At 39.7% G+C, this 13891-nt stretch overlaps 1 protein-coding gene across 6 annotated transcripts; it reads left to right on the forward strand.

The window, feature by feature from the left end:
• On the forward strand, window positions 1-13274 carry LOC112310238 (zinc finger protein 615). Of its 6 annotated transcripts, XM_053914907.2 has the most exons (7): window positions 1-237; window positions 741-895; window positions 3826-3897; window positions 4638-4890; window positions 5236-5398; window positions 5672-5767; window positions 8738-13274. In XM_053914907.2, the coding sequence occupies exons 4-7, from the start codon at window positions 4876-4878 to the stop codon at window positions 11125-11127; spliced, it is 2664 nt and encodes an 887-aa protein (XP_053770882.1). In that variant the 5' UTR covers window positions 1-237; window positions 741-895; window positions 3826-3897; window positions 4638-4875; the 3' UTR covers window positions 11128-13274. The 6 variants fall into 6 exon arrangements, with proteins under 6 accessions (XP_053770882.1, XP_053770881.1, XP_024422259.3 ...); XM_053914906.2 differs by lacking the exon at window positions 3826-3897 and having other exon boundaries at window positions 4635-4890; XM_024566491.4 differs by lacking the exon at window positions 3826-3897.
• The last annotated feature ends 617 nt before the right edge of the window (window positions 13275-13891 follow it).

Genomic DNA, 13891 nt, shown 5'->3' on the forward strand with positions numbered 1-13891 from the left:
CCGCAGGGCGCCACCGCGCCATGGGCGCGGACATATTGCCATCTAATACCGGAAATCGTTCCCGGCCTTTCTTCAAACGCCTGAGACCCTCTAATACCGGAAATTGTTCCCGGCCTTTCTTCAAACGCCTGAGACCCTCTTCGCTCACTGTAGGCCGAGTAGGAACGTGCCAAAGTAAAAGCGAGATGAGAAATTACAACGTTTGTGCTCTCCTTGTGGGACTGGGGACCAGGTCAGGTCAGTATGTGGTTTTGTCTCTGGAAGTTTTTTTCGTCACAGTAGGAGTTTTGTTTCTCACAAGGTGAGATGTGGATGACGTGTCGTGTGGAGCATTGAACCATCACCGGGTCGGAGGGGGAGAGTAGAAAAACACAGGTGGAGCTAGTTAAGGGGAACGATGTGGAAATCGGATTTGAGGAGAACCAGAGGCGTCTGTCTGTGATTGGGGGTCGGTGTGTAGAGATAATGTTACCCAACCCAACCAGTGGGGTGGGGTGGGGGGGGACGGGGGAAGTCCTACCGCTGCCATCAGGCAAATCTCCAAAGACGGAGTTCAGTGGAAAAGAAAGGAATGTTTTATTTAATGGCAAGTTTCTGCCTAAAATATCTAGCTAACAAAAGTAAGGGGAAAGGAAAAGTCAGAGTATGACATCAAAAATAGCTATTTAAATATTTGTCATTACAACAACCACATAGGTTCAAGAACTGAAAATAATACAGGAACATAAATCTGTTCACAGTGCTATTATCACCGATGTCTTTGGGAGTAACAATAAGTTTCTGCCGAAGACCCTGTTCCTTCTAAGACACCCAGAAAAAGTCACCCTGTCACCCTCTGCCAGCTCAGTTCAAGGTTGCACTGGAAACCTCTTTCCCCACCCAGAGAATCATAAACGTAAGTGGCTTAGCTGGTCTCCAGTCACTGTCTAGCCGTATTTTGGAGTCTGTTCCCGCAGGTCTCTGCTCAGAGGCCCCTCACTGGCCACCGTTGGCACACCACTTGCAGGGGAAGGGGAAAGAATCAACTGACTTCGCTTCCATGCACACCCCATTTCAAAAGTCCTCTCTCAGAATCCCATGCATGCTGAAAGCCAGTGGAAGTGTCTGGCTCTCCACCCAATGAGGGCCAGTATCAGCCCTATTTGCCTTTGCCCCTCTTCTGGCTGCCAGGTTTAGCAAGGGGGCAAAGTGCTAGTCACACATGCCCAGCTCAAAACCCTCCCCCATTTCCAGGGGTGTGTGCCCTCACATTACAATAATGCCCTTGGCCCTTCAGGGTATGGGGTTCTGCAGGTCACCTGGCTTGCACAGGGTACAGGTGGCATTTAGGATGAACATGGTGTCTGGTTTAAGTTGGAGATTTAATACACTGCTCAATGATGTTTGGGGGTGGTGTGGCTGTTCATCACATGGTGTCTGGCCCAGTTTCCTTTTTTTAAGATTTTACTTTTTTTTTTTTTTCTTTTTTTGGAGAGAAACATAGTTGTGAGAGAGAGAGCCTCTCCTAGCATCCCATCCAGAGACTGAACCCACAACCCAGCGATGTACTGAACCACAGTGTCCAACCAACTGAGCCATAACCATCACTTAGGAACTGTGATTAGTGTCTGTGGTCAGGAGATGCCTGTGAGGGTTAAGTTTTGAATGCCCAGGACCACTGGTGTTTGGTTAAGGTTACAACCTCAACTGCTGCTGGGACAGAAGGTGTTAGGGCTCAGAGCACTAGCTACAAGCCATCTGGTTTTCAATCTTTAATCCAGAAGTTCACTAACTACACATCCAGGGACTAAACACTTGTTCATAATATAGCCTCTCTGGTACATTTCCTCTGGCAAGGCAGAATTGGGCTGTTGTGAGACAGATATTTTGGTCTGCAAAGTGGAAAATGTTTATCTGTCTCTTTCACATGTTTGCCAATGCCTGCTCTCACCTCTTCATATAGACCAGTGGACATTGTTGCTTATTTGACTGAAATACGTTCATACATTTTTTTATGCTAACAGAATTTCCATTTTATTTAATATCCATCCCTCTGGGAAGGTGACCCACATACAAATATGTTAGTAAGTTTTGGTCTAAGTCAACTGTGGTGATTCCAGTTTCCATCACTACTGACTGAATTACTATAAATTGAATTTAGACACATTGTGTAGTTCTAGCCAGTGATACAAGGAGGAACCCCCAAAACCCCCTGGAATTATCTTCTGGAGGGTGGGCTCCTTGTAGTATAAGATTCCCCCACTAGGTGAGTGTTCTAGGAACTCATGTGTATCAGTGTACCAGTTAGTTGGCATTGTTATGAGAGGCTGCATTCGGCTTCACTGAAATTTTTTTTGAAGACTCTTTCAATATATTTTTTTAAGACTCTTGCCCATTTTATGATGAGTGATTTATGAGTGTACCTGCTTATACTGTGCTGAGTGTTCAGCAGTTTTTGACCAAAAACAGGATGACACCTGTGCCACAACCACCCTGTTCACCCAATCTTGCCCCTGGTGATTATTTTTTCTTCCCCTGTATGAAAAAAGAGTCCTTAAAGGGAAATATTTTGCTAATGTGGAAGAGATGAAACAAAAAACAGCAGAAGCACTAAAAAATATTGAAATCGATGAGTTCAGAAACTGTTTTGAGCAGTAGAGAAAAACGTCTCAATCAGTGTATTATATAAAATGGAGGATGCTTTGAAGGTGACTGAAGTTTAAACTTTTAAGAATAAATACACAATTGTTTATAAATAAATTCCATTTTGGGAATGTATACATTTTCTTTTTGCACCTATATGAAGAGGTGAGAGCATGCATCAGCAAACCTTGTATATGTGAAAATACGTTAGCTGTTTTTCGGAGAAAATTTTGTCTTTTGAATATATAATTCCTTGAGTCTGAAAGTGAGTAGTTTGCCACCTGAAATATGCCTCTTTGGGGTGTTGGTTATTTTAGGCTGGTTAATTTGAAGAAACTGCAGCCCTGGGAGAAGCTCTGAAAACGTAGTAGAAGTTATCACTTGTGAAGGACATTTACATTTGTAAGAGCAATCTCATCTATAAGGGTGTCTCCCTCACTATACCACACTCCCCATAACTATCAGTGGAAGAAGCAGGACTTACATCTGCATAGCAGTCTTGTCCTTTGTTTACTGTGCCTTTATTGGTAACCTTCTGTAACTGACTCTTCACCCCCAACGTCTTTGAACTTTAGGTGAAGGTGGTATTTTGGGTGTTGGTGGCTGCCATTTTGGCCAGTTACTTTGTTTTCTGGGTCGCTTCCATGTATACAAGAGTTATACATATTAACCTTTTAAATTGTTTTTCCTCTCTTAATCTGTGTTATATCAGTTTAATTATTAGACCAAAGAATCTAGAAGGGAAGAAAAAAATTTTTTCTGCCACCAACAATGTCATTCCCTTCATCTTTTTTTCACAGTTACTCCACTTAAACGCCACAGAATAAAGGAATACCTGCACTGCATTTAAAGTTTTTTATGTTTATTTATTTTTAGAGAGAGGGGAAGGGAGGGAGACAAAGAAGGAGAGAAACATCAAATGGTTGCCTCTAACAAGTCCCCAATTGGGGACCTGGCCTGCAACACAGGCATGTGCCCTGACTGGGAATTGAACCAGTGACCCTTTGGTTTGCAGGCTAGCGCTTAATCCACTGAGCCATTCCAGCCAGGGCTCCACTGTATTTAGAACCTAAGACTTTATGTGCCTGAGGAAAAAATAAGTAAAGGGATACCAGCAATACTGTGGGTATTAAATCAAAAGCACTGTAGTATCAGGTTCAAGAGAAAATGTACCACTCAAAGAATTTTCTCCTCAACCCACAGGTTCTGACTCTTCAGTATGGATGAAAATGAGGCTACATGCTCAACTTGATAAGCTCATGGAAGGCCCACCTGGTGGGTCTTACAAACTCAGGGGCTGAAAATAACCACCTATGATGGTCTGAAATTAAAACTTTTTAAAGCTTTTATTTATTTAGTTTTAGGGAAAGGGTAAGGGAGGGAGAAAGAGGAGAGAAACACCAAGTTACAAGAGATACATCGATCTGCATGCCCCCAATTGGGACCTGGCCTGCAACCCAGGCATGTGCCCTGACTAGGAATCAAACTGGCTACCTTCTAGTTCACAGGCGGGCACCCAATCCACTGAGCCACACCAGCCAGGGCTGATATTAAAACTTTTTAACTGAAAGTAAGTAATGTTGGGTAGTCATGTTTTAGACCAGTATCTTCCTTGAGAAAGGTCAATCTTTATCTTAACTGGGCCTGTCCATTTTCTTTTTGCATCTACAGTAACATACTTTTGGAATGTCAGATTAACTTCATTTTTTCCAGCCCCATCAGCGAACAATCTCCCACCAGCCCAAGACTCTACAGAACCCCTCATGGTTATAGTTATTGCATTAATTGTTAACCATCCTATTTCCACCTACATAAAAGAAGTATGTATCTATTCTTTTTACTTTTTCTCCAGTCCCAGAGACTTTTCTCTTTTGCTTTCTCTCGCCTCCCTAATCTATTACCAGTGGATTTCAGGTAACCTCCTTATGTCTTTCCTTTGAATTTAATGTATAAAATAAGGTGCACAAATGCAATGGGGCGTTTTCTTAATCCATTATTATTTTTTTTCCCAGCAGTTGCTGTCAATTTGGCTCAAATAAACTCATAAAAATTTCCTACAGCATTGGACATTTCTAATGAGGACTCTAAGAGCTATTAAATCATGTGAAGCTGGAAGAAGTTACATGGCGGGGTATAAGCATTTCTGGGGACACACCTGACTGAAGACAGATCTGAACAGAAATTTAGAGCAGACCTAGAATACACCAAGACAGAGCCTCCTTGTTGCCACCTCTTTTCAGAGAACATAAGAAAATGCTCCAGGCTCAGGTGACTTTGGTTTTATTTATTTTTTGCTTTTTTATGAATGGATTTGTAGACGCCTAGAAAAAAACACATTTGTTAATCTGAGGAGTATACATATATATACCTTTTGTCTGTCAAATGTATGAATGTGGTGTTTCCAGGTAAACAAGAATATTTAACTTCTTCACATTATAAAAACTTCTAGTTGTTGTAATGCATGGATGAACAAATTAATAATTACAAAATAGTATTTTACTAGGCTGGTGATTATTAAACTGTATATTAAAATAAACCCCACTTGATATATATATGCAGCCTATAATGTGAAAATGAACAGAAAAACTTAACATTTCTTCCATGTCATTTAAGCACATCATGCCATTGAACAGCACAGTGCTGTTCGAGGAATCCCTGACATTTCACGATGTGGCCGTGGACTTCACCTGGGAGGAGTGGCAGTTCTTGGACCCCAGTCAGAAGGACCTGTACAGGGATGTGATGTTGGAGAACTACAGCAACCTGGTGTCAGTGGGTGAGGACAGCTCCCCGGTGTCACTTAGAGGGTGCCCTGTTAGTGTTTTCTTTTTTTCTCGGCTGCTTAACTCTTCAGAAACTACAGAAATGTTAAAATCTGAGATCTTTCTTTTGCCCCACACAAGAGGGTATAATGTCCCCTCTTTGGAGAGAAAAGTCTTTGGGTTACAGATGTGAAACTGTTCATTCTCCGAAATGTAGCATTCTCCCTTCTTAACAGACATCAGCCCAGTTCAGTATGTCTAAGTCTTCCGTCATTCTTCACAACCAGGGTATCAAGCCAGCAAACCAGACACGCTCTCCAGGTTGGAACGAGGGGAAGAACCAAGGACAGTACAGGATGAACTGCACCATGTAGTCTGCCCAGGTGAGGGGGTGAGAACGAGCAAGGTGGGAGGCCAGGAAGTCACATTCTGGTCAGAGACGGTGTCAGAGCTGTGACAGTGCAAGAGGAAACTCAAACCACCCTCCATGTGTGAGAACCCTTTTTGTTTGTAGAAGTTTAAAGGAAACCATACCTCGTTTTTCTGTCCTGGGCTCTGACCCCCTTTTGCTTTATTTACCTCTTGTTTGTGTTTGCATAGTTTTTTTGTCCTAGGATTCTCAGATCTTCCTCTTCTTTGTCCGCAGTCACAGCATCTCTGCCTGTGTTACTACCTCTCTTGCTGTGAAACTCCACTTTCTAGGCCTCTCTGGAAAGATAGTACTTTGAATTCATCACTTTCTCTCACTGCGGGGCCGTAGTGCCCTGTTTCAGCATAGTGCTTTCCTTCCCTAAAATCCAACCCCAACTCGGATGCTGTATCCCCATGATAATCTGGTTTCACGTCACATCGTTCTTTGCTCCCCTAACCTCAAGAAACAATCTTAACATGGTAAACGAGTTCCAGCACAAATTATATCATAACTTATGTCTGCTTCAAATAACTCCCTTCCTAGTTTTCATAATTCAGATTTTGCTTCTTAGATGTTATCGATGAATTTTTTGTTTTGAAGCTTTTTTCCCCACATCATATTTTTAATGGTTTTACTTAGATTTAATTCATAAACCGTACCATTTACTCATTTAAATTATATAGTTAATTCATTTTCAGTATATTCATCCTTGTGCAACCATTACCACAATCAATTTGGGAACATTTTATATGTACATATTCTCATTGTGGCCTTGATTTCTTTAGCTTTGCAGTAAGCTTGGAAATTGGAAGAAGTGAATCTTCCAACTCTGTTCTCTCTCAAGACAATTTTGATAGAGATTACATTGAATCTGTCTATCAATTTGGTAGTAATTCTATCTTAAACATATTATATATCCTAATTCAGAATCATGGGGTGTTTTTCTATCTAATTTGGTCTTTAATTTCTTTCAACAATGTTTTGTAAGTTTCAGAATAAAAGTTTTACACTTCCCTTCAGTTTATTCTTAAGTATGAGATTTTTTTTTTGTATATGTATATTTTAAAAAAAATTTTTTTTTTACATGCCCTGTTAGGAATTTATGATCAGATCACCTTGTTAGGTTACTTTCCATAGAACCCACCCCCCCAACCCCACTTTTTTTGTCCACAGATGTGTGTATACAGTTTGTAAATGTATTTTTTAAAATTATTTAAAAGATTTTATTTATTTTTAGACAGAGGGGAAGGGGTAAGAAAAAGAGGGAGAGAAACATCAATGTGTGGTTGCACTCGTGCGCCTCCTACTGGGGACCTGGCCTACAACCCAGTCAAGGCATGTGCCCTGACTGGGAATTGAACTGGTGACTCTTTGGTTCACAGGCCAGCACTCAATCCACTGAGCCACACTAGCCAGGGCAAGAGATTTTTTTTTATATTATGTAGTAAATGGAATTGATTTTTTAAATGCATTTTCCAATTATTTGCTGCTAGGTTATAAAAGTAAAATTATTTTCTCATATTCTGATGACACTTAGTCCCAGGTAACCAAGTTTCCCTGTCATATGAAATTGCAGTTCTTTTTCAGTGATCTTTGTGATATGCCATCATTTTGACTAGAAAGTTTCTGTCATCCTGTTTAACACCCCTTAATGTGTTCCATACCTATGATTGCCTCCTATGACAGGGGATTGCATAATTTCTTGAAAACTTGCATTCTGATAGCATAATATTTTTGAAGATGACAGCTGTACAAAAAACAGAAAAACACAGATCTTGTCTCTACTTTTAACATTACTTTTGTTTTCAGTAGAATTACTATAGTCCTATATATGTAATAATCATCTTAAACTTTGTTTCACAAAGCACACTCTATTTTCCCCTCATCTGAACTTCAGTAATAGTCCTCATTTCATTAAGAGGTATTTCTCCTACCCAGTATTTCTCCTACCCAGTGGCTCAAGCCACATAATTCCTGGAGTAATTTTGAGTCCTCACTTTCATGAACCCTCTTCTCATGTATCCCATTGATCCCATCAGTGATCTTTGTTTTCTCTTTTAAGTACACATTGGGGCAAAATCAGGTTTATAGTTGTGAGTATGCAAAACACAGAGCTTATTCTTACATTATTACTTATTAATTATTGTATCATTTTCCATATGAACACTGTAAACCTACGTTTGCCCTACCCTGTACATCCTGATTTTGTAAACCTCTTACATTCCGTTGCCCCTTTAACCATGTTTCATGGACTATAATTGCCTTTATTACTTTGCTTCATATGTGTATACCAAAACTATTAAACCTAGATGACCCACAAATTTAGCTCAATTCTGACACTATTTATTCAAGAAATAGTGTCAGACCGTTCAAGTTAAAAGGTCAGTCCCATAAGATTGCCCCTCTTCATATGTCAATTGCAAGTCCATACTGTCACCTGTGCTTCTGACCAATTGGTTATAAGTTGGAGGGTTTCATGAACTCTTCTTTGGGTTCAATTAATTTGCTCAAGTATTTCACAGTACTCAGGGAAATAGTTACCTTATGTTTGTAGGCTGGTGCTCAATCCACTGAGCTACACCAGCCAGGGCTGATAGTTACTTATGTTAAGAATTTTTATAGAGGTTTAGTCTCTAGGCCCACCCTCCTTTCCCATATGTCAACAGGTGGGGCTAAAAGTCCAACCTTCTAATCAATTGTTCTATCTAGTAACTAGCTTCCTCCTGAGGCTATGTAGGAACACTGTGATAAATAAACTCAACTGTAACTTTAATGGCTTTTATTTTTATGTAGGAAAAAAAGAGAGACTCATCACTTATCCTATAATACATAGGATTGTCACTAAATAGATACTTCACATGAAGGCATTTTTTAAAAAGTTTTATTTCAAATTAATATTATGAGATATTACACAATGATTCACTGTTCTCTTCTTTCCTAGAACTCAGGAGAAGTGATGATCCTCTTCAGTGTCACGTGCAAAATCGAAGTATTCAGAAGAGTGTGGAACATTGCTGTGAACATAATATGTTTGCAAATATTGTTAATCAGGGCGAAGGTCATTTCATACTAAAGCAAAACTGTGATATGATTAAGATAAATGAAAAACCTTTAAAATCAAATTTAAATATTAAAAACCTAAACAGAAGCTGTAAGTTAAAGGACTCTGCTGAATTGAATGGAAGTTGGACATCCATTCTGCATGCTAACCATGAACAATTTTATACCGAAATCACATTGCCGGTCAGTACTGAACCCATCAATAAGTCCCAGCAACAGAGAACTCACAATGTAGAGAAAGCCCACTTATGCATTCAGTGTGGGAAAGGCTTCAAGATGTCTGAGCTCACTGATCATCATAGAGTTCATACTAGAAAGAAAGCTCATGGATGCAGTCTGTGTGGGAAAGCCTTCTCCAGAAAATTGAGTCTCACTGAACATCAGAGAATTCATACAGGTCTAAAACAGTATAAATGCACTGAATGTAACAAAGCCTTCCTCAAAATATCACAGTTCAATATACACCGGAAAACTCACAAGAAAGAGAAACCTTATGTGTGTACTGAATGTGGGAAAACATACCTCAAAAATTCTCTGCTCATCAGTCATCAGCGAACTCATACAGGTGAGAAACCCTATGGATGTAGTCTATGTGGGAAGACCTACTATAGAAAGTTTCATCTCAAAAGACATGAGAAAACTCATACAGGAGAGAAACCCTATGGATGTAGTCTATGTGGGAAGACCTTCTATAGAAAGACTCATCTCAAAAGACATGAGAAAACTCATACAGAAGAAAAACCCTATAAATGCAGGGAATGTGGAAAGGGTTTCCCAGAGGAGAACAGGTTGATTGTCCATCAACAGACCCATACAGGTGAGAAACCTTATAGATGCAGTGAATGTGGAAAAGGCTTCATCAAGAAGAGTTATCTTATTGTACACCATCGTACTCATACTGGAGAGAAACCCTTTATGTGCAGTGAATGTGGTAAGACCTTCCATAGAAAGGCAAATCTCACTGCACATCAGAGAATTCTTACAGGACTAAATCATTATGAATACACTGAATGTGATAAAACCTTCCTCAAAATATCACAGTTCAATATACACCCGAAAACTCACAAGAAAGAGAAACCTTATGTGTGTACTGAATGTGGGAAAGCATACATCAAAAACTGTCTGCTCATCAGTCATCAGCGAATTCATACAGGTGAGAAACCCTATGGATGTAGTCTATGTGGGAAGACCTTCTATAGAAAGACTTATCTCAAAAGACATGAGAAAACTCATACAGGAGAGAAACCCTATGGATGTAGTCTATGTGGGAAGACCTTCTATAGAAAGTTTCATCTCAAAAGACATGAGAAAACTCATACAGGAGAGAAACCCTATGGATGTAGTCTATGTGGGAAGACCTTCTATAGAAAGACTCATCTCAAAAGACATGAGAAAACTCATACAGAAGAAAAACCCTATAAATGCAGGGAATGTGGAAAGGGTTTCCCAGAGGAGAACAGGTTGATTGTCCATCAACAGACCCATACAGGCGAGAAACCTTATAGATGCAGTGAATGTGGAAAAGGCTTCATCAAGAAGAGTTATCTTATTGTACACCATCGTACTCATACTGGAGAGAAACCCTTTATGTGCAGTGAATGTGGTAAGACCTTCCATAGAAGGGTAAATCTCACTGTACATCAGAGAATTCATATAAGACTAAAACCGCATGAATGCACTGAATGTGACAAAACCTTCCTCAAAAGATCACAGTTCAATATACACCAGAAAACTCACAAGAACGAGAAACCTTATGTGTGTACTGTATGTGGGAAAGCATACATCAAAAACTCTCTGCTCATCAGTCATCAACAAACTCATACAGGAGAGAAACCCTATGGATGTAGTCTATGTGGGAAGACCTTCTGTAGTAAGACTAATCTCAAAAAACATGAGAAAACTCATACAGGAGAGAAGCCTTATAAATGCAGTGAATGTGGAAAGGGTTTCTCACAGAAGAGCAGGTTGATTGTACATCAATGGACTCATACAGGAGAGAAACCTTATAGATGCAGTGAATGTGGAAAAAGCTTCGTTGAGAAGAGCTATCTTATTGTACATCATCGTACTCATACTGGAGAGAAACCCTTTATATGCAGTGAATGTGGTAAGACCTTCCATAGAAAGAAAATTCTCACTGTACATCAGAAAACTCATACAGGAGAGAAGCCCCATGGATGCAGTCTATGCAGGAAAGGCTTTGGTAAAAAGTCTACCCTCAAAATACATGGGGAAACTCATACAGGAGAGAAACCTTTTTTAATGCAATGAATATGGGAAAGGCTTCTCAGTGACGTTCTGCCTCATCAGACATCAATAAATTCACACTGGAGAGAAGTCCTATATATGTAGTATTTGTGGAAAAGGCTTCACCATGAAGAGTCATTTTTTTAAATGATTTTTTAATTGTATTTTTTCCCACCATTTACCCCCGTTATACCTCCCTTCCCCCCACCCAATCACCACACTGTTGTTCATGTGAATGAGTCCTTTTTCCTTTTTGCTCAATCCCTCCACTCACTACACTCCTCCCTTAGCTGTCATCCTGCTTTCCATGAGTCTCTCTATTTTGCTTGTTTTTTTCAGTTCATTAGAGTCTACGTATGAGTGAAATCATATGATATTTGTCTTTCTCTGACTAGCTTATTTCACTTAACATAATGATCTCCAGGTCCATTCATACTGTTGCAAAGGGGTAAAACTTCTTTTTTACGGCCAAGTAGTATTCTATTGTGTAAATTTCCCATAGTTGTTTTATCTACTCATCTACTGATGGATACTTGGGCTGCTTCCATACCTTGGCGATTGTAAGAAATGCTGCCATGAACATAGGGGTACTGAGGTTCTTTTGAATTAGTGTTTTGGGTTCCTTTGCATATATTCCCAGAAATGGGATCACAGGGTCAAAAGGCAGATACAGTTTTAATTTTTTGAGGTATCTCCATACTGCTTTCCACAGTGGCTGCATCAATCTACATTCCCACCAATAGTGCAAAAGGATTCCCTTTTGTCCACATCCTCACTAGCACTTGTTTGTTGATTTATTTTTTAAAATATTTATTTACTTTTAAGAGAGAGGGGAAGAGAGGGAGAAAGACGGAAACATTGTGAGGGAGATACATTCATCAGTTGCCTCTCCCATGCCGCAAACTGGGGATCTGGCCCACAACCCAGGCATGTGCCCTGACTGTGAATCGAACCAATGACCTTTCAGTTTACAGGCCAGCACTGAAACCACTGAGCCACACCAGCCACAACATGTTTGTTGATTTATTGATAACAGCCATCCTGACAGGTTTGCAATGATATTTCATTATAGTTTTAATTTGCATTTCTCTGATGATTAGTGACATTGAGCATCTTTTCATATGTCTGTATATTGGCCATCTGTATGTCCTCTTTGGAGAACTATCTATTCAGGTCCTTTGCCTATTTTTTAACTGGGTTGTATTTTTGGTGTGGAGTTTTGTAAGTTCTTTATAAATTTTGGATATTAACCCCTTATGATGTATTAGCGAATATATTCTTCCATTCTGTGTGTTGTCTTTTGATTTTGATGTAATCCCATTTGTTTACTTTTTCTTTTGTTTCCCTAGCCTAAGGAGATATATCTGATAAAATATTGCTAAATCCCAAGATTTTGCTGCATATGTTTTCTTCTGTTTTTTTTTTTTTTAATGGTTTTGGGTCTAACATTTAAGTCTTTAATCCATTTTGAATTTATTCTTGTATGTCATGTGAGAAGGTGGTATAGTTTCATTTTTCTGCATGTATCTGTCCAGTTTTCCCAACACCACTTACTGAATAAACTATCTTTAGCCCATTTTATGTGCTTGCTTCCTCTATCTATTAATCGACTCTAAAGGTGTTGGCTTATTTTTGGGCTTTCTGTTGTTTTCCATTGATCTACCATGTTGATCATGCTGTTTTGTAGTACCATGCTGGTTTGATTACTGTGAACTTATAGTATAGTTTGATATTAGGTAGTGTGATTCCTCCAACTTTGTTCTTTCTCAGGATTGTTGTTGCTATGCAGGGCCTTTTGTGGCTCCATATAATTTTTGAAATATTTGTTCTAGTTCTGTGAAATATGTCATTGAAATCTTGATAGGAATTGCATTGAATCTATAGATTGCTTTGGGTAGTATGGATATTTTAATGATGTTAATTCTTCCTACCAATGAACACGGTATGTGCTTCCATTTATTTGTATCTTCAGTTTCTTTCTTTGTTGTATAAAGAGTCATTTAAATGTTCATCACTGCATTCATACAGGAGAGAAACCTTATACATGCAAGGAATGTGGCTAAGTCTTAACTGGGAGAAGCATGCTTATTGCACATCTGTGAATTCATACAAAGAGAAACTATGTATACAGTAAGTGTGAAAAGAGTTCACTGTGAAGAGTACTCAGAGCAATCTTATACTGTAGAAATGCCATACAAATGCTATGAATTTGGTGAAGTCTTTATGAAGAAGACATACCTCATACTAGATATTTCACTCAGAAAAGACTTCCTTTGCATGTACTGAATGTGAAAAATTCTCATTGAGCAAAAATGATGTCATTACCCAGCAGAGAATTCACATGGGTGAGAAACCTGATGAGTGTAATAAATGTGGGAAAGCCTTCACTACAAAGACTGGAGTCAAAGTCAAAGAAAACATACAGGAGAACCAAGATGGTGGCGTAGGTAGACACACTGCGCCTCCTTGCACAACCAGAACTTACAGAAAATCGAACAGCAAGGAAGTCCGACACCAAGGAAATAAAAAATAAACATTCATCCAAACCAGTAGGAGGGGCGGAGACGGGTACCCGGGGCAGAGAGGACTCACGTTACCGTGGCGGGATGGAGACTGACGGAGCGTGGGACGAACGGGGCAGGCAAGTCTGACCACTAGCAGACCCTGCAGCCCCACATTCGTGCACAGATAAACCGAGAGGGCTGGACTCAGAGTGGCGGAGAACGGGGCAGGCAGAGCGGCGGGTGGCACCCCTCGGCCCCACACTCATGCACAGATAAACCAGGAT

Source organism: Desmodus rotundus, chromosome 12, assembly GCF_022682495.2.
Source record: "Desmodus rotundus isolate HL8 chromosome 12, HLdesRot8A.1, whole genome shotgun sequence".
NCBI classification, from domain to species: Eukaryota; Metazoa; Chordata; class Mammalia; order Chiroptera; family Phyllostomidae; genus Desmodus; species Desmodus rotundus.

Bases quoted from the DNA above. Each gene is read 5' to 3' on its own strand.
- LOC112310238 (XM_053914907.2), top strand. The intron at 5,399-5,671 runs GTGAGGACAGCT...CTTCACAACCAG, and splicing joins CAGCAACCTGGTGTCAGTGG to GGTATCAAGCCAGCAAACCA. The intron at 5,768-8,737 runs GTGAGGGGGTGA...CTTCTTTCCTAG, and splicing joins GCACCATGTAGTCTGCCCAG to AACTCAGGAGAAGTGATGAT.